General features: G+C 49.7%; 1 protein-coding gene across 1 annotated transcript in view; it reads left to right on the forward strand.

Annotated features, from left to right (window-relative positions):
* Positions 1-2,231: 2,231 nt before the first annotated feature.
* RICTOR (RPTOR independent companion of MTOR complex 2) overlaps positions 2,232-26,397 on the forward strand; it is a 663,554-nt gene continuing 639,388 nt past the window's right edge. Inside the window, 2 exon segments of the mRNA XM_029578377.1 lie at positions 2,232-2,372; positions 2,618-2,665. Coding sequence (XP_029434237.1) covers positions 2,324-2,372; positions 2,618-2,665 — 97 coding nt within the window. The 5' untranslated portion in view covers positions 2,232-2,323.

A 26,397-nucleotide genomic window follows, 5' to 3' on the forward strand; every position in this document is an offset into this window, starting at 1 on the left:
GTGTCTATACAAGGTGAACCCATACAATATGCCCAAATTTAGGATGTCCAAATTTTTAGGACGCCCAACCATGGAACATTCAAGTATGGGCCACCCAAGCAAGGGTTGCCAAAGCATAGGACATCCAAACCTAGGGTGCCCAAGTACGGGACGTTTATATGTATAAGCGCATACTATAGATGCTCAAACTTGTATGCCCAACCATGCAGCCCAGACGAACACCCAGCCTACATGCACAGGCGCAAACTGACGTCAGGCACTATTTCGTGCCAGACCTGTGCAGAAAAAAAATGCGCAAACACCACCGTGGCCTACCATGCAGCAACTCAGAAAACCAGAGAGTGGGGCCTAGCCCAAAAGGCTGCTCAGCTCTCCAAAACTGCCGTGACTCCCCATCCCCTCACGGAGGTGGAAGCAATCATTGGATCGGCCCACCGAGGTTCAGAGACCAGAATAGAAGAGAGGGTGAGAGGAATCCCTAACATTATCTCTCTCTCTCATTTCCTTCTACTTCTCTTTTTTTTTTTTTAAACTCCTTACCTGAACACAGCCCGGCTACAGAGGGAGAGGCCTAATTCCTTTATTGCCATGCTTGGCTTCCTGCATCCGCAAGCCTTTCAGCTACCGACTACAAGACCAAGGCACTCGACTGAGGGAGGGATCATGTGATATCACCTCAGGAGAAGTGGTGCGAAAATAATCTTTTTCTTCTTTTTCTTAACAAGCAATCCCCTGTAGGGAAAAGCAGTCCACCATCTGCTGGAGACAGAGAATACTGGCGGGCTGATGTCAGTGCAGGAGCATATATATATACTGTGATGTCAGCTTTGCTCTGTCTCCATCTGCTGGTAGAGGTGCATTACCCACTACTGTGAATTAACCTGTCTGAATGCTAAGAAAAACAGAAAATATCATATTGCCTCTGTATCAAGTCATGGTGTGACCACATTCTGAAAATTGTGTGCAGTTCTGGTCACCCAATCTAAAAAATGACATAGCAGAATTAGAAAAGGAGCAGAGGAGGTCCACAAAAATGAGAAAAGGGGATGTGGGCTCTCTTATGATGCAGGCTAAGCAGGCTAGAACTCTTCAGCTTGGAAAAGAAATGACTGAGTGGGGATATAATAGAAGTATATAAAATCATGAGTGGGATGAAACAGATAGAGAAAGGACAATTAGTTATCCTTTCAAAAAAGACTAAAACAAGGGGCCACTCCATAAAACTAACAACCATCAGTTTTAAAACAAATTGTTGAAAGTACATTTTTGCTCAGCCCATAATCAAGCTATGGAATCTGTTGTGAGAGGATGTGGTCAAGGCAACTAGCATAGCAGGATTTAAAAAAGATTTGGACAAGTTCCTGGAGGAAAAGTGAGTAACAGGAATCAGATGTACAGAGTATTTCAAAATAGGACCCAATTTCAAAGCAATATATTTCACGATGGGTCCATCTTTTTGAAACACCCTGAACTCTATGGGATCTGCCAGGTACTTGTGACCTGGTTTGTTTCCAGTCAGAAACTGGATGCTGTGCTGGGCTTGACAGACTTTGGTCTGACCAAGCATACGTGTTGTTCTTATATGCAAAAATCATGTTTTATGTGAATAAAACATAGAAATAAGATGGCAGTAAAAGACCTTGGCGAACATCTTTTACAGGTAAACAACTCAACTTTCCCCACCTAACAAACCTTAAAAGATATTGTTGTACACGACCTTTTGAGTCTACATCCATTCTAAGCAAGAAACATGTCTCTCAAATCCTCACACACAGTAATTGACAAGTATTGTTAGTCCAATAAAAAGCATCGAAGCTTGCAAGGAATCCACTGAATCTGTAAATCCCATTTGCTTGAGAATAAATAAAAACAAATACATGCTTTATTTTTGCAACCTAACAATGGCCCCTTTTTACTACCTTCATCATTTATGTAGTCCCAGTCAGTATGGCCTGTACCTTTATTTGACTTATCATTTTCTAATTTTTCCTTTCTTTTCTTACCCTTTTAAAAATTTTATTTGTATCGATTTTCAAAGATATTCCATAGTAATACATTTGTTAGGAACAGCATAGGAAAAAAAGAAAGTTTCATACGAAGAAAACAAATTCAGGTAATATATAACACCCATGCCATGTCAGTCCACAAAGGGGGAAAGAAAGATGGAGAGCTCATAAGCTCCATCTTTTGGACCACACACATACACACGCAGGCGCATGCGTCTGAGATAGGTGAGCCTTACCGGTCTCGGCAGAGACCCCGCGTAGACAAGATCTCGCGACGTATGACGAGGTTTCCGGTGTTGTGAATGTACCCGTAAAACATGGCGTCCGGTGTCCGCACCCGCTCGTTGAGGCACCTCAGGATACGCGGTAAGCAGGATGTTAAATACGCTTCTTTATACAACAATAACCGTAAAGTGGCGATGAAGCAGGGTCCGTTTTCCTGTACCCGAAACAGGTTGGATGACCGGCCGGCGTGGTTCTGTTAATGTGTGTGTATATGTATGTATATATATAGCAATATATATACACACACATAAACTATATAATGTGTGTGTGCGCGCGCGCGCGCGGATTGCCTCATTGACGGTCTCTTTTGTTTGCCTCTCTGACAGGACGGAACGATAGTGGCGAGGAGAACGTGCCGCTCGATCTTACCAGAGGTACGGGGTAGGGGCATAAGGAGAGGGCGCGCAGCAGCTTGGCAACGCAGTGTAATGTCCACGAGTTTCCTCCCCCCTTCTGAGTGGCAGAACCTTACCAGGCCGCCCCTCTCTCTAGAGACCTCTGCTGCGGCCCTGCCACACAGGCGACTGAGGGGAGGGCAGGCCTGTGTGTATATGTATCTGTCTCTCTCAAGGAGATACGGCTGGTACCGGTGATGTCCTTGTTATCTTTAGGCTAAGGGGCGCTGGTGTATATTATTGCTGACTTTTTATATATGAAGATGATTAAACAAGTTCTTCTTCAGATGTACATTCTTGGTTCCAGGGAATGGAGAATTATTTTTGTGGGGGGTGGGGACAGTTGATTTGGGATTGTAGTAGGAAGGAAGTGTTGTTTGTGTGGTCGCAGTTTGTGTTCTTTCCCTGCTCTCTCCCCCCAACCCAGGAGCAGTGTGTTTCAGGTTTGTTTACTTCTGGGGAAAACCGACACTGGGGCACACTTGCTTGTGCTATTTAGCTGAATGAAACAGATTTATTTTGTGTAAAACAAGATGTGCAGTAAAAACAAAAAAAAACCCTTGCGTTTTGTGCTAGAGGCTATTGATCACTGTCTGTTGGAGGCATAGTTATTTATTTAAAAGCTTTTATAGACCGGTATTCGTAGGAACATCATATTGGTTTACAGTGAACATAAACGTAGTACATGGAACAGCGTGCATAGAACTAGGAGGGAGTAGGGAGGATACAAGCTTAATAATTATAGTGAATATAGTTCTAAGATGGTGGAAATGGAAATACAAATACAACTAGGTAGTAAAAGGGGTATACAAAAACAACTAGGTAGGAATAGGGGGTATAATACAATGCAATAAAGGAGCGTGCAGTAAGTTATGCATTCAAAGATACAATGATACAAATTCTGTACTGAAGATGCTAGGTGGAATGGTTGAAGGGATGAAAAGGCAAATGAGTGAGGCTGGGAGGATGCTAAGTGGGGTAGGGTGAAGAGGGTGTAGTGCTATTCAGGGAATGCTTGTTTAAAGAGCCAGGTCTTTAGTTTTTTCTTGAATTTCTGGGGGCATGGTATTCCAAAGGGTGGGTCCTGCATTCGAGAGGGCTTGATCTTTTATGGTGCTAAGGTGGGTGGTCTTGTGAGAGGGAGTGTGTAGGGTTCCTTTGTATGCTGTTCTAGTGGGTCGGTTGGACGTATGGAGGCAGGGTATCATCCAACCAGTGTATATTACAGTTGTGTAGGGTTTTATGTATGATTGAGAGATTCTTGTAGAGGATTCGGCAAGATATTGGAAGCCAGTGGAGCTCTTTGAGGATGGGGGTAATATGGTCTGTTTGTGGGTGTTAGGATTCTGGCAGCGGTGTTCTGTAGCATTTGGAGTGGTTTGATGCTTGGGGAGGCCTAGTAGTAGTGAATTACAGTAGTCTTTTTAAAAAAATTGTGGCTTGAAGGACTGTGCGGAAGTCGCTGAGATGGCTGAGTGGTTTCAGTTTTTTGAGGACATGAAGTTTGAAAAAGCACTCTTTGGTTGCGTTGATGAATTTTTTGAAGTTCAGATGGTTATCAATAGTGACACTGAGATCTTGTATATTTTGCTGGAAGGAAGTTGAGGGGGAGAGGGGGTTGCCGTTGGGTGAGGGTGCTGGATTATTGTGTGTAGAGATGACGAGCTCAGTTTTTGATGTGTTAAGAGCAAGATGGAGGTCGGTGAGGCGGCGGTTTATAGCATTAAGGCAGTTTTCCCAGGTTTCCCAGTTTTCCCAGGTCTTGAGAGACTTGGATAGGGATTTTTGGATGGGAATGAGGATTTGAACATTGTCTGTGTAGATAAAGTGAGTGAGGCCAAGATCTCAGAGGAGTTGGCAGAGGGGCAGGGGGTGGATGAGAGGGAGGATCCTTTAGGGGATGCCTTGGGTGAGTTGGGTGGGTATGGATTTTGTGTTTCCAATTCTAACTGTGTAGCGTCTGTTCTCAAGATAGGATACCATGTTTCCCCGAAAATAAGACATCCCCCAAAAATAAGACCTAGTAGAGATTTTGCTGAATTCTTAAATATAAGACCTCCCCCGAAAGTAAGCCATCCCTTGTAAACAGGGGCGGATTGACCTATCGGGGGATCGGGCTTCCCCCGGTGGGCCGGTCAATCCTGTGACGTCTTTTTTTATAAAGTTTCCAAAGTATTAGGGGCAGACGCGAGCAGTGGTATCCCGAGGGGAGCCTCCTTGCCCGAAGAAAAAGATCCCGTTCAAACGCGCTGATGCTCTTCCTCCTTCCTGCCTGTGCGGCCCGGAAGTAAACGTTGCCGGAGTCGCGTGGGCAGGAAGGAGAAGAAGCATCAGCGCGTGCAGAAGAGGAGCCGCCGCGGGCTGCTGCGAATCCCAGGTCGCAGCGGCCCAAGAAGAGGAAGAGGCCCGGTAGCAGGGCCGAGGAAGAGGCCCGAGAAGTTCAGGGCCGCTGCAAAGCCCATCCTGTGGCGACCCGTGAAGAGGAGGCCCAGAGGTGAGAGAGAGGCTGAGGGTCTGTAGAGGGTGTGTGCGTGCGTGGATGAGATGAGTTGAGAGATTGTGTGTGAGAGTGAGGATCTGAATGTTTGCAGAGGCAGCATGTGAGAGCCTCTGTGTGTGTGAGAGAGACAGCGTGTGACGGTGAGAGCCTATGCTTGAGAGAGACAGCATGTGGGAGTGAGAGAGAGCCTGTGTGTGTGAGAGAGTCAGACAGCATGTGCCAGTGAGAGACTGTGTGTATGAATGATTGTATGAGAGACAGCATGTGACAGTGAGAGCCTGTGTGTGTGTGTGAGAGAGAAATGCATGTGAGAATGAGAACCTGACTGTGTTTGAGGGAAGAAGATGGAGAGAAAAATTCGGAAGAAAAAAGGACAATATAAAAGGAATTGGCAAAAAATAAGAAAGGGAAGGTGGAAAAAAAAAGCCTATGACCAACCGATTAGAAAACTAACATCAGCCAGCAAAGGTAAAAAAAAAAATAAATACTTTTTAGTGATTGGCACATGTAATATTTGGGAATGTGCAAGAATAGCACTTTCTCTATGCGGATCTCACAATGTACGAGATCAGCATGGAGAAAGTGGAAGCCCAAGGGGCCTGCACAGAAGAGGCAGCAGAATGGGCTTCAGTGTCAGTAGCAGCAATCGGCGCCTCCCCAATAGCCATGTGGCAGCAGTGACAGTGGCAGCAAGATTACTGACATCTGGGGATGGTGGCAGCACCAGTCGGGGGACCCCTTCCAAGCAGTGTGCAGAGGTTCAAAAGCAGCAGAGTCAGCCCAAGCTGACTACCATGAATGCTGCACACTCTTACCTCTCTCTGACAGCACACTGGTGAGGCATGGCTGACGCAGGGGCAGCCAGCAGCTCTACGGTATTAGACATCCCCTGAAAATAAGGCCTAGTGCATCTTTGGTAGCAAAAATTAATATAAGACACTGTCTTATTTTTGGGGAAACAGGGTATGAACCAGAGTAGGGCTGTTCCTGAGATGCTGATTACTGTGAGACGGTTGATTAGAATGTTGTGGTTAATGGTATCAAAGGCAGAGGAGATGTCAAGTAAGGCGAGTATGTAGGAGTGGCTATGGTCTAGTCCTTTAAGGAGGGTGTGTGGAGGGAGAGAAGGAGGGCTTCCGTACTGAAGAACTTATGGAACCCATATTGGGAGGAGAATAAAATGTTATGGTTTTCTAAGTGGTCTGTGAGTTGGGTGTTAACTTTTTCCATGATTTTTGCAAGGAAGGGAAGGTTGTAGATGGGTCCGCGGGGTCAAGATTGTGTTTTTTTAGGATGGGTTTAACTGTGGCCAGTTTTAAGGAGTCAGGGACTTTACCATGGGAGAGTGAACAAATGATTATCTCAGCTAGGGGTTTTGCAATTTTATTTGGGATTGATAGGAGGGCTTTGGCGGGGATTGTGTCGGATGGGTGAGAGGAAGGGTTTAGTGTTTTTTTTTTTTGTTTTTTTTTTTTTAAGAGTAGATTCAGTTTCTGAGGCGGAGGTGGTGTCAAGTGAGTCTAGGGTGGCGTTAAAGTTTTTGGGAGGGAGTGTGTGAGGGGGTTGGGTGTGGTGAAGTGTAGTAAGATTTTTGCACTTTTATCATTGAAGAAGCGGGTGAGTTGCTCGTATTTGGTTTTGGAGTCCTCATCGGAGATTGGGGGAGTGATGTTTTGGTGAGGTCAGCTACATATTTATTTATTTTATTTTATTTAACACTTTTTTATACCGACCTTCATAGTAATAACCATATCGGATCAGTTTACATAAAACAAGGGTATAACTGAAGCAATAAATAAAAGTAATTAACAAGAGAAGTGAATAAGGCAAAGTTACATTTAACAAGGACTAAAAAACTTGGGAAGCTTAAAAGCTGGAAGAAAGGTAAAGGCAGAAGGTAATTAAAAAACATAATACAAAAAGGAATTTGGGTTAGAGCATAAGATGCTTTAACCAGTGAGTGCCAGAGTCCTTCGTTTGAATGGTTGGAGGACCTCAATCTTCTATGTCCAAGTGAGGGAAAAGAAGACTAAGGATTGTCTGGAGGATCATCGAAGGCTTGGTGGAATAGCCACGTCTTAAGTTTTTTCCTGAACGTAATGAGACAGGGTTCTAATCGGAGGCTTGAAGGGATGTTGTTCCAAATAGACGGACCTGCTATTGAAAAAGCTCGGTCTTTGGTCGAGGAAAGGCGTGAGGCTTTAGTTGGGGGGTAATTCAGAGTACCTTTATGATTATCTCTAATTGGTCTGTTGGAGGAGTGAAGTTTGAAGGGTATTTCAAGGTTGAGTTGGAGTTGATGATGGATGGATTTATGTATTAGGGTGATTGATTTGTAAAGGATTCTAAAATTTACTGGTAGCCAATGTAGGTTTCTGAGGATGGGTGTGATGTGATTTTCGCGGCTGGTGTTGGTCAGTAATCTCGCTGCAGCATTTTGTATCATCTGAAGCGGTTTAGTGGTCGATTTGGGTAGGCCAAGGAGAAGGGCACTGCAATAGTCAATCTTGGCAAATAGCAACGCTTGGAAGACTGTCCTGAAATCTTGGAAAAATAGAAGTGGCTTGAGTCGTTTCAGAACCTGGAGTCTGTAAAAGCAGTCTTTGGATGTAGTATTGACCATTTTCTTTAGGTTTAGTCTATTATCCAGAATTACTCCTAGATCTCTCACCTGCTTATGAGTGATGTATGCGTTGTGTGGGTATGGTATGGGAATATTTTCTTCATTTGCAGAGATAAGGAGGAGCTCCGTCTTCGAGGAATTAAAGACCAAATTTAATCTATTGAGGAGGCTGGTGATAGATATAAGGCAGTTATTCCAGTGGGTGAGTGCTTTTGAAATAGATTCTGTAATAGGTATAAGAATCTGTACATTCTTATACCTATTACATATGTGAAGAGGGCTTTGGGGTTGTATTAGTAATTATGAATTTTAACTGCGTAGTAGTTGCGTTTGTCTTGAGGATGGTGGTTCTATAGGGGTGTAAGGAAGAGGATTTGTATGATGCCAGTAGGATAAGGGAGGGATCTTTGCGCCATTTTTTTTTTTCTTTCAGTCTGAGGTCGTTTAAGTTTTTTTTTTTTTAGTTTGGGGGTGTACCAGGGTTTTTTTTGAGTGGTTTGAGTGAATTATTTTTTTGGATGTAAGGGGGCAAAGATTGTTGGTGATGTTATTTGTGAGGTTGTTCCAGGTGGAGAGTGCTGAGTTGGGATTTACTAGGTCCAGGTTGCGGAGGGAGTCGGTGATTGAGGTGATTAAGTCGTCTTTGCAGCAGGGTTTCCTGAAGTGTATGGTGTTGCTGTGCTTGGGTAGGGGGGGTTGAGGCTTCCTTTATGTATAGGTGAGCTTTTATGAGTGTGTGGTCAGACCATGGTACGGGTGTGCAGGATGGGGCTTCAGGGGAATGTATGCAGGTGTTAACAAAGATCAAAGTGTTTGGATAATTGCCTGTTCCCTGTACGTACCTGGATCAGTCCAGACAGTGGGTTATATCCCCTGACCAGCAGATGGAGTCAGAACAGAGTTTGAGAGCGTCAGCATATAGAGTAGTGCACCCTCTGCTGGAGCTCAGTATTCTTCTGACTCCAGCAGATGTGAGAGGGGGGATCCACTAGCTCCCCCAGATTGACAGGGTTTCTTCATTTTTGGTTATTTCTTTATTTTTCTCCACAGTATTTCCCTGTCTTATGTTTCTCTTCATTTTGGATCCTTAAAATTAAAAAAAAAAAAAAGTCTTCAATTTTTGAGGAGGTGTGTGTCTGTGGCTCTGCCTTCTCTATTCTGTACTCCTTTCCTCTTCCGTTGGGGTAAGTGGAAGTTTTTTGAGTTTCTTTCTCCACAGGTTTGCTTCTTTTTGGTGGTGCCCCGTGGATGCCGGTGGTTCTGGCCACTCCACGTGTCGTTTGTGGGTCCCGTGGTTCGCAAGCTCCGCCCGCGGGTGTGTGCTCAACTGAAACGGGGGTTTTCCCCCGCAGTTCCTGGACCCCTTTGGCGGGTTGTTAGGGCCATTCCAGGCCCCCCCTGCGGCACTAGCTCGTTTTTGCCCCCCCCCCCCCCCCCCCGAGGCTTTTTTTTCCCCGGTGCTGACATGCCGCGGTCCTCGAGGTGTGAGGCCTGCGGCGAACCGGGGAATCAATTTCTGAGGGAGGGGCTTTGTGAGCGGTGCTTCCCTGACGGGGAAGGCACCCTGCAGTCCTCCGGTGCGATTTCGGATCTGCCTCCTCCTCAGCCCGGGCGGCGTGGGCCGGCCACGCCGCCGCCTTTGGCGGCCATTTTAGGGGGACAGTGTGAGACGGACTCGTACCCAGATGCAGACAGGATTGGTTGCACTGGCTCTCAACAGGCTTTGCCCCTGGTGGGGGGTTTGCCTGACCGGGGCTCCCAGGACGGTCCCCCCCCAGGGATTCCAATCAGCTCCCCGTTTTTCTCACCTGATTTTATTCTGGCAATGCACATGGCTTATTTGCAGGGTATGGGAGCACAGGCGCCGAATCCCCTGGGGGGAGCCCCTCCCCCCAAGATTCCTAAACTTGCTGTTGGTCTCACCGCCTCGCCCGTTACGCCTGGATCCCTGCGGGTCCCTCTCCCGTGCCACCCCGGCGTACCACGGGGGTGGCTTCGCCGGTGAGAGACGACTCCCCGGAACCCCCGGAGGCGCATCCAGATGGTCATACGGAGGGGGACGACCCTCGAGCCCTACGGATTTTTCAAAAAGAAGAGCTGGATGAACTCATCCACCATATTATTCAGGAGCTGGACCTCGACCCACCTCCAGATCCGCCGATCCCTGTGGCTCCTGCCGTCGCCACCTCTTCTCGCAAAGGGGATCCAGTACTTGCTGCCCTCCGTCCTAGGGCAAGGGCTTTCCCTATCCATGAGTCCTTCCTACAGCTTCTCACCAGGGAGTGGGACACTCCCGAGGCGTCCTTGAAAGTCACATGCGCCATGGAAAAGCTATACCCGCTCCCTGAGGATTTTTTGGATCTTATCAAGGTGCCCAAGGTGGATGCAGCGGTGTCGGCAGTGACCAAGAGGACGACCATCCCGGTCACGGGTGGAACAGCCCTGCGGGATACGCAGGACCGTAAACTAGAAACCTTCCTCAAGAGGGTCTTCGAAGTCTCCGCCCTAGGTATGCGGGCCGTGATGTGCAGTTTGCTCGCGCAAAGGGCCAGCTTACTCTGGGTACAGCAGCTTCTCACCTCTCAGGAGTTGCCCCCCGAAGAGGCCGCCCAGGCAGACCATCTGGAATCTGCCATAGCATACGGGGCGGACGCCTTGTATGATCTCTTTCGCGTAATGGCGCGGTCCATGGTTTCGGTTGTAGCAGCCCGACGGCTCTTGTGGCTTCGCAACTGGGCGGCGGATGCATCGTCCAAGTCGAGCCTTGGCTCCCTCCCCTTTCGGGGGAAGTTTTTATTTGGAGAGGACCTGGATCAGATCATCAAGTCACTGGGGGAAAATTCGGTGCATCAGCTGCCGGAGGATAGACAGCGTTCCTTCAGGTCATTTTCTTCCGGTAGAACCAGGGCCAGGGCACAGCGACGTTATAGGTCTTACCGGCAGTCCGGTTCCCGGACACAGCCGACAAGATCCCAGCCTTGGTCTCGTTCCTTTCGTGGGCGGAGGCCCGCGAGAGAGGGTCCAGGGCAGGGAAATCCGCCCACAAAGTCCTCCCAAAGGAGCCCACTTCTCACCTCCCCGGATCGGAGGCCGCCTCATGGACTTCTACGAGGAGTGGGCAGTTATCTCCACGGACCAGTGGGTGCTGGACACCATAAGAGATGGTTACGCCTTGGAGTTTGTCCGCCCCCCGAGGGACCGGTTCATCTTCTCCCCCTGCGGTTCGGATCTCAAGAGGATAGCGGTTCAACAAACACTAGACCGACTGCAGGAAATAGGGGCCATCGTTCCCGTCCCCTTCGACAAGGTGGGCTTGGGCCACTATTCCATTTACTTCATCGTTCCCAAAAAGGACGGTTCCTTTCAGCCCATCCTGGGCTTGAAGGAGGTAAACAAGGCCCTTGGGGTCAGCCGGTTCCGCATGGAGACTCTTCGATCAGTGATTTCCGCAGTGCCCAAGGGAGAATTCCTCGCTTCACTGGATCTCTTGGAAGCATACTTGCACATTCCCATCCTGCCGGCTCACAAGCGGTATCTTCGCTTCAAGATTCTCGGTCAACACTTTCAGTTCAAGGCGCTTCCCTTCGGTTTGGCGACCGCACCTCGGACCTTCACAAAGATCATGGTAGTGATGGCGGCGGCCCTCCGCAAGGAGGGTATCCTAGTACATCCGTACCTAGACGACTGGCTGATTCGAGCAAAGTCCTTCTCACATGGTCAGACCTCAGTGGCCAGAGTAGTACAATTCCTATGCTCTCTGGGCTGGGTGGTGAACCTTCCAAAGAGTTCCCTTGTGCCCTCGCAATACCTGGATTTCTTAGGAGCGAGCTTCGATACCCGGCGGGGTATGGTGTTCCTGCGCCAGGACAAGGCGCAAGCCCTGAGGGAGCACGTGTCTCGGTTTTCGGCTTTGGAAGAACCAACTGCCTGGAATTATCTGCAGTTCCTGGGAGTAATGGCCTCCACCATCGACATAGTACCCTGGGCGTTTGCACACCTGCGTCCACTGCAGGCGTCCCTGCTATCCCGTTGGAAACCAGTCTCCCAGGCGTATCAGGTGATCCTGCCGCTTCCACCATTAGCCAGGAAAAGCCTGGATTGGTGGCTTGTCCCCTCGCATCTGGCTCGGGGAGTCTCGCTCGAGGTTCCCAATTGGGTGGTGGTGACCACCGATGCCAGCCTCGCGGGATGGGGCGCCGTCTGCGAAAGAAGCGCCACGCAGGGGACTTGGACGCCAGAGGAGGCAAAGTGGCCGATCAATCGCCTGGAAACGAGAGCCGTGCGTTTCGCTCTCCAGCATTTTCTTCCCCTGGTGCGACACAGAGAGGTGAGGATCCTCTCGGACAACGCCACCACCGTGGCCTACATCAATCGTCGAAGGGGGACAAGAAGCAAGCATGTCTCCCTCGAGTCAACTCCCCTGATGGAGTGGGCGGAGAGCAATCTCGTCCGGATAGCGGCCTCTCACATCGCCGGGGTGGACAACGTTCAGGCGGACTTCCTGAGTCGTCAACAGCTAGACCCCGGCGAGTGGGCTCTCTCCGACGAGGCAATGCATCTCATCGTCCGTTGTCGGGGGACTACACGCCTCGATCTAATGGCGACCTTTCTCAACGCCAAGGCTCCACACTTCTTCAGCCGCAGAAGAGAGCGCGGCGCAGAGGGGGTGGATGCCCTCGCCCTTCCGTGGCCGTCGGATCAACTGCTCTATGTGTTTCCTCCTTGGCCTCTGGTCGGCAAGGTTCTCCGCAGGTTGGAACATCATCGAGGGACTGTAATTCTTGTTGCCCCGGAATGGCCCCGTCGGCCATGGTTCGCAGATCTACTTCAGATGACGGTGGACGGCCCACTTCGCCTGTCCCATCTTCCTCATCTTCTGCGTCAGGGGCCGGTATTTTTTGAGCAGGCAGAATTCTTCTGTCTTGCGGCCTGGCTTTTCAACGGCGCCGTCTCCGCCACAGAGGCTACCCAGAGACAGTGATCTCAACGATGCTTCGTTCCCGCAAGCCTTCGACCTCCGTCGCTTACGTTCGAGTTTGGAAGGTCTTCGAAGCCTGGTGCTCCGACCGCGGGGTCCAAACCATGGAGGCGACTGTCCCGTTGATCCTTCATTTCCTACAGGATGGTCTGGATAAGGGTCTCGCCTATAATTCGCTCCGTGTTCAGGTGGCGGCCTTGAATGTCTTGGTACAGAAGGACTGCTCTCTACCCCTTCAGCCGGATATCGCACGTTTTCTGAAGGGTGCCAAACACCTACGGCCACCGGTCAGGGATCCTTTCCCTTCTTGGAGCCTTAACTTGGTGCTGCGAACGCTGTCGGGCCCTCCTTTTGAACCCCTGAGGGGGTCCTCCCTCAAGGACCTGACCCTCAAGATGGTTTTCCTGGTAGCCATCTCTTCTGCTCGCCGGATCTCAGAGCTCCAAGCCTTGTCCTGCTGGGACCCTTATCTGCGTTTCTCCGACTCCGGGGTTTCCCTTCGTACGGTGCCATCCTTCCTACCAAAGGTGGTCTCGGCCTTCCACGTCAATCAAACGGTGGAGCTTCCAGCGTTCGCTCCAGAGGAACCCCGGCTCCTGGACGTCAAGCGTGTGCTGCTCCGTTACCTGGAGGTTACCAATGACTTCCGGGTATCCGATCATTTGTTTGTCCTCTGGTCAGGACCGAGGAGAGGTTCTCAGGCATCCAAGACGACTATTGCGCGCTGGATAAAGGACGCCATCTCATCGGCTTACATTGCGGCGGGGCGGGTGCCGCCTCGCAGCGTGTCGGCTCATTCCACGCGATCCCAAGCGGCGTCCTGGGCGGAATCTCGCTCCGTTTCCTCCCAGGAAATCTGCCGTGCGGCGACGTGGAAGTCGTTGCACACTTTTTCCAGACATTACAGACTACACCTGGCGCCTCAGTACACGGGTTCTTTTGGCGATCAAGTTCTCCGAGCAGGTCTCTCAGGACCCCACCCGGTTTAGGGAAGCTTGGGTACATCCCACTGTCTGGACTGATCCAGGTACGTACAGGGAAAAGAAAATTATTCCTTACCTGCTAATTTTCGTTCCTGTAGTACCATGGATCAGTCCAGACGCCCGCCACTAGGGGTTTCATTAGGTCCTGCTCGGATTCTTCCAGGTAACTTTCATTCTGTTTGTCTCTGATTATTGTTACTGTTCACAGCTCCTCACAAGTTGACTGTTGGTGGTCCCGTTGACCGTTTGTTTACTTGTATCTTTCTCTGTTCCTTTTTGGGGACGGATCTGGATCCAAAATGTTGTGTTTTGCTTTTGGGCTTTGCTATGCGTAATACTGAGCTCCAGCAGAGGGTGCACTACTCTATATGCTGATGCTCTCAAACTCTGTTCTGACTCCATCTGCTGGTCGGGGGATATAACCCACTGTCTGGACTGATCCATGGTACTACAGGAACGAAAATTAGCAGGTAAGGAATAATTTTCTTGTTTGGCCTCTGTTGGAAACAGGATGCTGGGCTTGATGGACCCTTGGTCTGACCCAGCATGGCAATTTCTTATGTGTGTCCTGCTTTGTGTGTAGAAGTGATGAGTTGTTCAAAGCCTAAGGCATTAAAGGAGTTTAGCAGGGATTTGCAGGAGGAGGAGGGGGGACTGGCGTCTACATGGAGGTTGAAATCTCCCAGTATGATGGCTGGGATGTCTATGTTCAGGTTGTCCGTTTATAAATTCGATGAGGGGCGGGTGGGGTGTAGATTAAGGAGATTTGTAGGTCATGTGATTTAAAAATGCCAATTTCGTGTCTGGGTGGGGTGTTGGAATTTAGGGGTCTTAGTTTAAGGTCTTTTTTGGCCGCAAGTAAGAGACCTTCACCTCTGTTTCTGGACCTTGGAATGGAGAAGAATTCATATTATTGAGTGGGGAGCTGGTTTAGGAAGACTGTGTCTGAGTGCTTAAGCCATGTTACCGTGACAGCGCAGAAATCGGGTTTGCAGTCTAAGAGGAGGTCATTGAGGATGGGGACTTTTTTCCCCTAAGGATTGGGAGTTGAATAGTATAATGGAAAGAGCGGTGAGGCCAAGGAATTGAGTAAGTGGTGAGATCATGATAGGTGTCAGGGATTTGTGGTGGTATTGCAGGTGTGGAGTGCTGGATGTCGGTGGGTGAGGTATTTGAGGATGGGGATGGGGTATGCTGACATGGTTGTTGAAGTGTTGGTGGTGAAGGGTGTTTAGTTGCTGAGAGGTTCAGGTGAGGGGGGGGGGAGGGGGTATGCTCGGGGGGAGGGGGGGGGGGGCTGTGCGAGGAGGATAGACCACGGGTGTGCAGGGGGCCATGGGTTGCTCAAGTTTGATTCTTTGGTGGATACGATCCAGTTGAGGTTGTTGGGAGATACGGGATGGTGGGAGGAGGGGGTTGTGGTTTAAGATGGTGGTCAGTTGCCATTGAGGGAGGAAGGAGATGGGAAGATATGGGTCTTGGAGCAGGGGCAGTGTCGATGTAGCTGGGGGTGAAGTAAGGTTGTCGGGTTTAGTTGAGAGACTGGAGGGGGGAGGGTTATCAGTTGTGGGTCATGGGTGCTGTGTACTGGAGGGGGATGTTTATTTGTCTGGGGAGAGGTGCTGTACGTTTGGAGTCGAAGAGATGAGAAAGTGAGGGCGGCAAACTGGGGGCAGCACGAAGGGGCAAACTCCTTTGTCGCGCAACGCCAGGTGCGGGGCGCCTGCGACCTGCCCTTTAAATGTGAGGTGGATTTGGTGGGCGGAGTTCGCTGCAGGCTGGTCCTGGGTGGCTCCGGGGGTATCTGATGGTGCCTGGGGGTGCTGTGCTGCAGGGCCGGTTCTGGGCCTCGCCGAGACGGCGGTGTTGGTGCCAAGTCTGGGCCTCGCTGGGGGTGGTGGAGCTCGGGCCGCGTCACAGTCTAATCCGGCGCTGTGGAGGCGACAGCAGATCGGGCACAGAAAAGGGTTGGATGGCTCACAGGCGGGAGTTTTTAAAATCCTGACCCTCGTCGTCACGGTGAGGCAGATTTGGTGTGTGGAGTTCGCTGCAGGCTGGTCCTGGGTGGCTCCGGGGGTGTCCGATGCCGCCTGCGGGGGGATCGGTGGAGGTCCTCCTCGCTGTGGTGCTGTGCTATAGGACGGGTTCTGGGCCTTGCTTGGGCGGCAGTGTTGGGGCCGAGTCTCGGCCTTGCTGTGGGGGTGGAGCCCGGGCTGCGTCATGGTTGGATCGGGCGCTGAGGAGGCGGTGGCTAGATGTGGTGGATCGTGCGCAGAGAAGGGCTGGATGGCTCACCGGTGGGAGTTTTTAAATCCTGTCCCTCTTTGTCACGGTGAGGCGGGTTTGGTGTTAGTCTTGTGGTGGGTTTTTTTTTTTTTTGTCACTTTTTCTGAGAGCCTTACTGAGCGTTAGGGCACCTTTTGAGAAGCACTTGAGTCATTTCCATTCAGAAGTGTGAAATAATTCTTTAATCAAATCTTATACTAGCTATATTTAGGTATGAACAAACACCTTATGAACTTTAATTTGCTCATTTAATATTAGTAAACTAGAACTTAGGCCTGGATTCTCTAAGGTCGCAGACCTAGAGAATCCAGCGGTAATGGGGGGCAGGGGGGCGAAGCGGGGGGTGGTCCAAGGTGTAGTTATTCAGTGTGAAACTGGCGGTGATAAGGAATCTTACCTTTCGCTGCCAGCATTGTGGCCCCGGTGCTGCCCCGACTCCTTCTCTTCCGGGGCCGACTCCGCCCCGAGCTAGCTATCCCCCTTAGTGGAATTTTTTTTAATTTATATAGTAGTGATGGTTCTTACTGTCTTATCACTTATAGTTGAGTGGTTTTAACACAGTTGCATGTCTTGGTCTTATTCACAAGACAAGTCAGATGTACAACTGTGTATCTGTCATGCGTTTTGTCTTGTTATGGTGACAGATTAGGAGAAAATGTTCAATGAATTGAATCTGTGTGCTATCCATTTGTGGAAAGTTTAGTAAGTCCTGATATCTACACTTTAATCATTCCTTATATTACTGTGGCAATACATGTAAAATTGTCATGCTAATAAAGTTATCTGAATCTACTCAAAACCTGTCACTGAGTAGTGCTGCTTTCATATTTGCCTACCACACACTGCTAGTTAATGTGTAGCAAATGTCTATGTAGCACTGTGCTTTTCTACAATCAACCAGACATCTACAATCAATCAAACATTGCTTAACCTTGCATGACCAGCAGCCAGTAAATAGATTTATTTTATATTCCTGATGGTTTATAGTGATATATGACCAGCCAGTTCATATTATATAAATGTGAATACACGCATGCGTTCGAGCAAATAGAGAAGCAGCTTTAAAATCTTTACATCTGTCTGGGTTGCATGAAAACAGTGATAGTTACTTGAAAGACTCTTGTTTGAGAAATTGGTCATGTCAAAGAAATAGTTTTGTGAAGTTAAGGAAATCAAGTAAATAGGAAAAGAATGCAACTAACTTGAGAATGGTCTATATAGTTCTACATGTATTTACCATGAAAACAGAATTTGAAAAATATATTTCCATTTTCTGCTTAGTATACAACTTGAAGAATGCAAATACTACTGACAGCACACAGTTTGAAACAAATGAGACAATTGGAACAAATTAATGCTGCTCTTCCGATTTGTCATAGTACTCTGTCAGAGATCTGAAGAAGCGACTTGTATTGGTCTTGAAAAATCATGCACTACAACATATTGTTTTTATGCCTCCTAAAAGGTATTACAGCCTAATAAACTCCAGTATTCTTCAGGATCAATACTGCTACTAAAACTCATTCTGCCAGAGAAACGGTATACTGATGAGTGGGAAACATGTAGAGCAATATGATCTCCAGTATTAGTCATCCTTCTAGGAAAGGCCAAGGGATCATGTGGCCAAAAGCAGTGGGTGTGATTTATCTTGTGGTTTCTCCCAATCCAAGCTTGTGGGGAAGGAAGTTTTATAAATCATGCCACGTGTTTTGACTACTAATAGGTTTGTGCTCTGTCTGTGTAGGACATAGTCATATGTACAAAATGAGAACAGCCACTCATCTATTTTTTGTGAAGTATTCCATAAATGTTTTGGGCCATAATTTGTATTTTAGATTTTATATTACCTTTTTTAGGGCTTTTGGTTTATAGGATCATCAACACATACCATAATGTTTTCATACTAAAAATGCATTGCTTTTGTAGATTTGAAGCAGCAGTACTAGCTAGAATCCTCAAAGTAATTTGCCTGTTTCTTGGTTCTGTTAGTCACTCTTTTCTCTTGTTTGTAAGTCTTTATTTCTTAATACATTCTGTTTTTGTACAGGTGAAATTTAGAATACAAGGTGTGCAACTCTTGTAGCCACAACTTAAATCAGGGCTGAATAGAACTTTCTCCACTGGGTAACTTTGCCTTCCAATAGAATAATATCCTGTTCCCTGTACGCACCGGATCAGTCCAGACTCCTGGGTTTTGCCTCCGTACCAGCAGATGGCGACAGAGCAAACTTGACAGGCTCTGCCATAAGTACCAGGGTGCCACCCACAGCCTGCCAGTATTACTCTGTCTCCAGCAGATGGTAGGAGTGCTCAATCCACAGTCTGGTTTGCTTAGTGCGATAGGCTTGTGAGTTAGTCAGTTTTGGGGGAATAATGTTGATTTTCATTTAAAAAAAAAAAAAAAAAAGAAAAGAAGGTAAAGAAGATCTGAAGAACTCCTCAGCCTCCCAGGGGGTTGCCAGGTCCTAAGGGACCATCCCTCCCTGGTGTGTGAGGCAACTGCGGCTGTGGTCGAGGACCCGATAGCCATTACTCGGCAGCTTCGGGGTTGACACCGGGGAGCCCGGCTCACTCACCCCAGGAGGATCAGCATCACCACCTTCAGCGGTACCAGGCAAGTAAAAAAAAAAAAAAAAAAAAGTCTTGGGTTTGGGATCGCAACTGCTCTCCCTTCCCTTAAGCGGGGGTTATTTTTAGCTTGTTCTTGTTCCTGCCGGCATTAAAAAAAAAAAAAGTTTTACTTTATTTTCTTCGGCCCGACATACCGCGGGAGTCGGCATGCCGGGTGGGCTGCTCGGCGCGAGCTCGCTTGCCGAGGGACAGTCGGGGCTCCGCCGGTCTGCTTAGAGGGGAGGGCACCTCTGCGGTCCCTGGTGGGGGGTCGTTCTTCGGATTACCTCGGCCTCCCATGCGTACGGAGAACTCCCTGATGCCTTTGCTGCCCTGTTCCCGCTGGCCGCGGGAACGGGTGCCATTTTGTATATATTTTTAGCGCGGTGGCTCGGGCCGCATCTGGGGAAGGCATTTTGACGCCTTCCCTGTCATCTCAGAGATCGCTTTCTGGGGGCATTAATTCGGCCTTCCCGGCCCCGGTTTCGCTGGGGGATAGCCCTGAAGGGGATGGGGACTCCTCCTTCTCGTTGTTTTTTCTATTTTAGCTCAGATTTGTTTTCTTTTCTACAGCCAAGGAAAGCTAATACAATGCAGGGGTTGGACAAAATTACTTCTCCTCTGCCCTTTTAAGACTAGGAAACGGCCTAGGCTGTGGTCAGGGGGCCTCCAAGGCAAAGCGCCCCTTGAGGCTTATAGTGCCTTAGGATGAGTCAGCCTCGTCCCCAGATACCTCAGCGGACCAGGATGGTCAGGACCTACCGGCCCATCCCCTGAGGAGGGTAGAGGGCGAGGGGGACCAGCAGCAGAGTGCTGCACGAGAGCCCCATGTCGTGGATGGTGGTGTCCCACAGGCAGTCAGGCTATTCCGGAAGGAGGAACGTATTCCACTCATCTCCTCCCTTTGTGAGAGTAAGGAATCTGGGATGCCGCAGGAACACTCTCGCTTAGGGTCTATGGATCCTGTGTCGTTGGGCCTGAGGGGTCCACCTACATCCTTTCCCTTCCATTTCTCTGCTACAGACCTACTCTTACGAGAATGGGATACCTCAGATTTGGGGTTGAAGGTCACAAGGATGAGGGATAAGCTTTATCCTCTGCCGGGGGAGGCTTTGGAAAATCTGCGAGCGCCGAAAGTGGATGCGGCGGTTTCTGCGGTCACAAAGAAACCTACTCTTACAGTTGCGGGGTCCACAGCCCTTCAGGACCCGCAAGCTCCCAAGCTGGAGCTGCTGCTTAAGCGGATTTGTGAGGTCTCGGCCCTAGGGCCGGGTGGCAATGCTTAGCAATTTTTGGTCCACAGCAGGGTTCCACTGGATGCAACAGCTGCAAGCCAACCAGAGCCATTCGGAGGACGAAGCGCAGCAGGCTTATAGTGCTGCTGACCTTTTTGATCTTTTACGGACCTCCATTCGCTCCATGTTTTCGGCAGTCTCAGTTCGGAGAGTATTCTGCTTGTGGAACTGGTCCGTAGATGTGTCTTCCAAGTCCCAGTTGGGTTCGTTGTCTTTTAAAGACAAGCTACTTTTTGGAAAGGAACTGAAGGACATTATTCAGTCCTTGGACGGAAATACGATTCACCGCCTGCTAGCAGATGGACCAAGGTCCAAAGGAGTTTTTTGTTCCAGGTCCCGATTCCGAGGGAGTCGAAGATCTCGGACGACCCGAGCGGCCACGTCTTCAGGCCGGCAGCATACGGACAATCAGCAGCCCTGGTTGCAGTCCTTTCGTGGGCGGTGTTTTCTTTAGTCCTGGCACTTCCCAGAAACTTCAAAGTGGTAAGGCAGCACAACGATGGTCAGCCGGACCATTCCTCGGTACCGATGGTCGGGGCCAGACTGTCTCTGGGTCCAGAGGAATAGAGCAAATCACATTGGATCAATGGGTATTCTCAGTGATAAGACACAGCTACTCTTTAGGTTTGGCGTGCCGGACAGGTCCGCGGTTACTGGTCGCCTCACCAATCTGAGATTTTTCCCATCCCTGTGCGATCACGCGGAGAAGCGGCGAGCGGTTCAGCAGACTTTGGTCCGGTTGTTGCATCTGGGGGCAATTGTGCCAGGGAGCAACGAAGAGGACACTATTCCATGTACTTAGTCTTTCCAAAGAAAGAAGGGGCCTTCCGGCCCATGCTAGATTTCAAGTACTTCAACAGCTGTATCCGGATACCACGTTTTCGCATGGAAATCTTGAGGTCCGTGATTGCGTCCGTGAGGCCGGGGGAGTTCCTGGCTTCGCTGGATCTCACAGAAGCGTACCTGCACATCGGAATCCGGAAGGATTATCAGAGGACCTCTGGTTCTATGTGTTGGGGAAGCACTACCAGTTTCAAGCGTTACCATTCGGGCTCGTGACAGCCCCTGGACCTTCACCAAGGCCATGGTGGAGGTTGCAGCGCAGTTACGCCGGGAGGGGCTGTTAGGCCATCCATATCTGGACGACTGGTTGATCCGAGTGAAGTCCGAGGTGCTTTGTCATTCAGCGGGTTCTGCAGTTACTGCGCTCCCTCGGCTGGGTGGTCAATACAGCCAGGAGTCATCTTGATCCGTCTCAGTCGCTGGAATGTTTTGGAGCTTTATTCGACACACGACAAGGCCTTGCTGCAGCACCAGTCTCCGACGGTTTGGGACTACTTGCAGTTGATAGTTCCACGGCATCGCCACTGGAATTGGTACCGTGAGCCTTCAAGCATATGCGATCGTTACATTCGGTGTTGCTTTCCCGCTGGAGCCCAGTCTCCGAGCAATTCCATCTCCCGTTACCCCTGACGGAGTTTGCCCGGTCCAACCTGGGATGGTGGTTGCATTCGGACGTTCTCCTCCGGGGGGGTCTCGCTTGTGGCACCGGAATGGTTGGTGGTCACCACGGATGCAAGCCTCTCCGGTTGGGGAGCGGTCTGCCTGCGGAAGTCTGTACAGGGCCTTTGGGCCATGCCCAAATCTCGCTGGTCACTCAATCATTGGGAGACCAGGGCTGTGCATCTGGCACTCCGGGCCTTCCTGCCCCTGATTCAGGGAAAGTCTGTCAAGGTATTGTCAGACAATGCGACGACGGTGGTCTATATCAATCGCCAGGAGGGGACCCGGAGTCCCCGGTGGTGTTAGAAGCTCGTAGTTGATTCAGGGGGTGGAGCGGCAGCTTCTCAACATCGCCGCATTTCACTTAACAAGGGTAGACAACGTTCATGCAGACTTTTTGAGTAGGCATCAGCTCGACCCCGGAGAATGGGAGCTTGCGGACAGGGCGTTCCAGATAATCTGCGACAGATGGACAACCGGCAATGGATCTGATGGCGACCATTCAGAATGCCAGGGCTCCACTATTCTTCGCCTGCCGCAGGGAACCGGGGGCGGAGGGGGTAGACGCCTTGGCCCTACCCTGGTTGACGTCGATCCGTCTGTAGGTCTTTCCTCCCTGGCCTCTGATCAGCAAGGTCCTTCGTCGAATAGGGAGTCACCCTACGGAGGCGATTCTGGTGGCTCCAGAGGGGCCACAGCGCCCTTGGTTCGCAGACCACCTCAATCTGGCATTAGAGGAACCACCGAGCCTTCTGGCATTGCCGAATCTTCTCTATCGGGGCCTGTTGGTTTCGATCAGGTACATCACTTCTGTCTAGCGGCCTGGTGTTTGAGAGGCGCTGTTTATGAGGTAAAGGTTATTCTGATGCAGTGGTCTCCACTTTCCTGCGATCGCGCAAGTCCTCGAATTCCTTATCATATGTATGAGTTTGGAAGGTTTTCTAATCTTGGTGTGTAGTTCGGGCGATTCGGCCCACTCTGGCATCCGTGTCAGAGATTTTAGCCATTCCTTCAAGATGGCTTGGCCAAGGGCCTGTCCTGTAGTTCGTTGCAGGTGCAAGTGGCTGCCCCAGGTTGTTTACGTGGTTTGGTGGAAGGGGGAACACTGGCGTCACATCCAGACGTTGCCCGTTTTCTCAAGGGGGCAAAGCATTTACATCCATCGCTGCTTGTTCCCTGTCCCTTCTGGAACATAAACGTGGTGTTGAGGGCCTTGTGTGGTTCACCGTTCAAACCACTGATGAGGGCGACCCCTGACGGACCTCACGTTGAAGGTAGTCTTTTTGGTGGCGATCACCGGCTAGGCGTGTTTCAGAACTTCAGGCGTTGTCCTGTAGGGAACCGTTCTGGCGGATCTCTGAGTCCGGAATTAGTCTCCGGACGGTTTCCTCTCTTCTACCGAAAGTAGTTTCTTCCTTTCATTTGAACCAGTAGGTGGAGTTTCCGGCGTTTGCACAGCTCGACAGTTCGGATCCTTTTTTTCCAAGGAATTGAAGAAACTGGATGTGCGTAGGGTTCTTCTGTGCTATCTAGAGGTCACTAATGGTTTCGGAATGTCTCTTTGTCCTCTGGAAGGGCCCCAAAAAGGGTATTATGGCGTCCAAGTTCACCATCTCGAGGTGGTTGAAGGAGGCCATTAATTCCGCATACCTTTTGGGTGGTCGACCCTTGCCTGTGGGGCTGGAGGCGCATTCTACGCGTTCCCAGGTGGCCTCCTGGGCGGAGTGTCCCCAGATCTCTCCACAAGAGATCTGCAGAGCAGCGACTTGGAAATCATTGCATACGTTTGCATGTCATTATCAGCTGGATGTTCAGGCCTCCAAGGAGGGAAAGTTCGGAGCAGGTCTGTTGGAGCGGGCCTCTCCGGGTCCCATCCCAAGTAGTAGGAGCTCTGCTACATCCCAGGAGTCTGGACTGATCCGGTACGTACAGGGAAAAGAAAATTAGATCTTACCTTCGATAATTTTCGTTCCTGTAGTACCAAGGATCAGTCCAGAGTCCTGCCCACTTTTGCATTAAGTCGGAGAGTCCGCTGTTCCTCATTCTGTCCTAATTGTTTTTGGGGCTGGGAAGATTCTTATTCCTGTCTGGTTTTTTTTTCTGTTTTCGGGTCAGGTTCCTTGTTGGGGGTAGTGACCCGAGGGTTTCCCGGTTGAACTTCCCGGTTGAACTTCATGTATATAGTTAGTGTGCAGCTGGGAATTATTCTGCTTTGACATTGCGTAATACTGGCAGGCTGTGGGTGGCACCCTGATACTTATGGCAGAGCCTGTCAGGTTTGTTCTGTCTCCATCTGTGCGGAGCCAAAACCAAGGAGTCTGGACTGATCCTTGGTACTACAGGAACGAAAATTATCGAAGGTAAGACCTAATTTTCTTTTAGTCATTATTTGGGCATGGCAAATGGACAAATATAAGATTTTTGAACATAGTGCTAGAATGTTTCAATGTTATTGTTTTATTTTGAGGGAAAAAAAATTGAAATTTATTTTTAAAATTATATATACGTTATCAGATATGCTTTAATATGTCTCAGAGCACAATTATTTTGTTATGTTTATGAAATGTAAAAGTATAAATTATTAAATTATTACAAAATTTTCAAATAATTATAAATAAGGTATTTGCAAATGTTTATTTGTAGTTTATTGTAGATTTGGCACTACAAGCTGTTGCACTCTAATCCAACGTTCTCAACTGGTGTGTCAGTGCACACTAGTGTGTCGCGAGGCACCGGCAGGTGTCGCACAACCGCTGTTCTTTCCCCCCCCCCACACCTTCACCTCAGCACTTCTTGCAGGTGTGTTGCTGGCGAGAGAAGGGGAGGTCTTTGGGGGGGGGGGGCAGCAGCGCCATGCTCCTTCTGCAGCAGCAGCATGCAGGCATGGCCTTTTCTTCTTCCCGCGTGCCGGTAGACATCACTTCCTCCTCTGGACCACGGGGCGGGAAGAAGAAAAGGTCAGGTTCTTGTTGCCGGCTTCCACAAAACACTGCTGCTGTTTCTGCCAGGGCTATCAGCGCATTCAAGCCCCGAGGGGAACGGCAGCAGTGTTTTGTGGAAGCCGGCAAAAGGAACGTGACCTTTTCTTCTTTCCGCCGCTGTGACCCAGAAGAGGAAGTGATGTCTACCGGGCATGCGGGAAGAAGAAAAGGCCCTGCTGCTGCTGCAGAAGGAGCACGGTGCCGTTGCCCCCCCCCCCCCCCCCCCCACCCCCTCCGGCTCCGCCCTCCCCTTCTCTCGCCAGCGTGACACCTGCAAGAAAATATATAATTATAATAATCAAACTGCAAAAAAAAAAAAAGGGTGGGGAGAAATGAATAAAATTACAATCTCAGCTGATTGCTCTTTGCCGTGATCGATCGCAGCACAAGCAAACAGCTGAGTGCTGCCTTCTTAGCGCTGTGGGGCTGGGGAGGTTGCTCCTGCTGCAGTTTCCAGCCTGTCAGGACTCTGCTTTTAATAGCAACATACCGGCTACCTTGTGCTGTAGCTTCTGTGTGTGCTGTGGGTGGGGGTGAGTGAGACAGAGTGAGTCAGCATGTGTGTAAGTGTATGAGAGAATGTGTGTGTAACTAAGAGAAATGTGTGAGAGCAAGAAGACTGCTCAGGAAAGTCACTCGTGTGTGTGTGTGTGTGTGTGAGAGAGATTGGTCAGGCAGGTGACTGGTGTGTATGGGGGTGAGAGATTGGTCAGGCAGGTGACTGGAATGTGTGTGTTTGGGGGTGAGAGATTGGTCAGGCAGGTGACTGGAATGTGTGTGTGGGGGTGAGAGAGTTTGGTCAGGCAGGTGACCCATCCAAGGGAAGAAACCATAAGGGGCAGACTTGCCCTATTCTACCAAAGGTGGGTCTAGATAACCTCGGACAAGTGGGTCCCAGCCATCATTTGAGAGGGTTATTATCTGGCTTTCCACCAAATCCCTTCGGATAAATATGTGGAATCCCCCTTCCATGACCCCTCCAAGAGGACGGCAGTGGAAGCTACACTGACCAGATTACTTGCCTTAGAGCCTATAACACCGGTGCCCCCGCAACAAATAAATGCTGGGCACTATTCCATCTATTTTATCGTTCTCAAGAAAGAAGGGACATTCTGTGGCCCATCCTGGACCTCAAGTCTGTCAACCGCCACCTGAAAATTCTTCGCTTCCGCTTGGAAACCCTACTCTCAGTCATAAGGGCAATACAACCGGGAGAATTCGTTACATCCCTGGATCTGTCGGAAGCCTACCTGCACATTCCGGTCCATCAAGAGCATCAGAGTTTTCTACGCTTCACGATCCTGGCCCATCACTACCAGTTCCGGGCACTACCATTCGGGTTAGCCACAGCACCCCGGATGTTCACCAAAATCATGGTGGTAGTGGCAGCAACACTGAGGAAGGAAGGAATCCTCATACACCCTTATCTGGACAATTGGCTGATTAGGGCAAATCCCCAGGCAACCAACAGTCAAAACTCTTCTGGAGAGCCTCAGGTGGGTGGTCAACACAAACAAGAGCTGTTTGCAACCCTCCCAATCCCTGGAATACCTGGGAGTTCGTTTCGACACCATACAAGGCAGGGTCATCCTGACACTGACAAGGAGAGCAAAACTGATGACCCACCTGCGAACCCTGTTGAGCGAGCTTTGTCTCACAGCATGGGACTACATCCAAGTCCTCAGCCTCATGGCATCCACACTGGAAGTAGTGCCATGGGCAAGAGCTCACATGAGACCCCTACAGCGCTTTCTACTGTCACGATGGAGCCTGCTGTCCCAGAACTACACCATTCGTCTCCAGCTCCCAGACAGAGTTCGGACCCAACTACGATGGTGGCTACAAGAAGGCCATCTGAGCCAGGGAGTGAGGCAGTCCTCATCGACCTGGATCCTGCTCGCCACGGACGCCAGCCTATGGGGATGGGGAGCACGCTGCCAGGAGCTTAACCG

The sequence above is a fragment of the Rhinatrema bivittatum genome, chromosome 1, assembly GCF_901001135.1.
Source record: "Rhinatrema bivittatum chromosome 1, aRhiBiv1.1, whole genome shotgun sequence".
Taxonomy (NCBI): Eukaryota; Metazoa; Chordata; class Amphibia; order Gymnophiona; family Rhinatrematidae; genus Rhinatrema; species Rhinatrema bivittatum.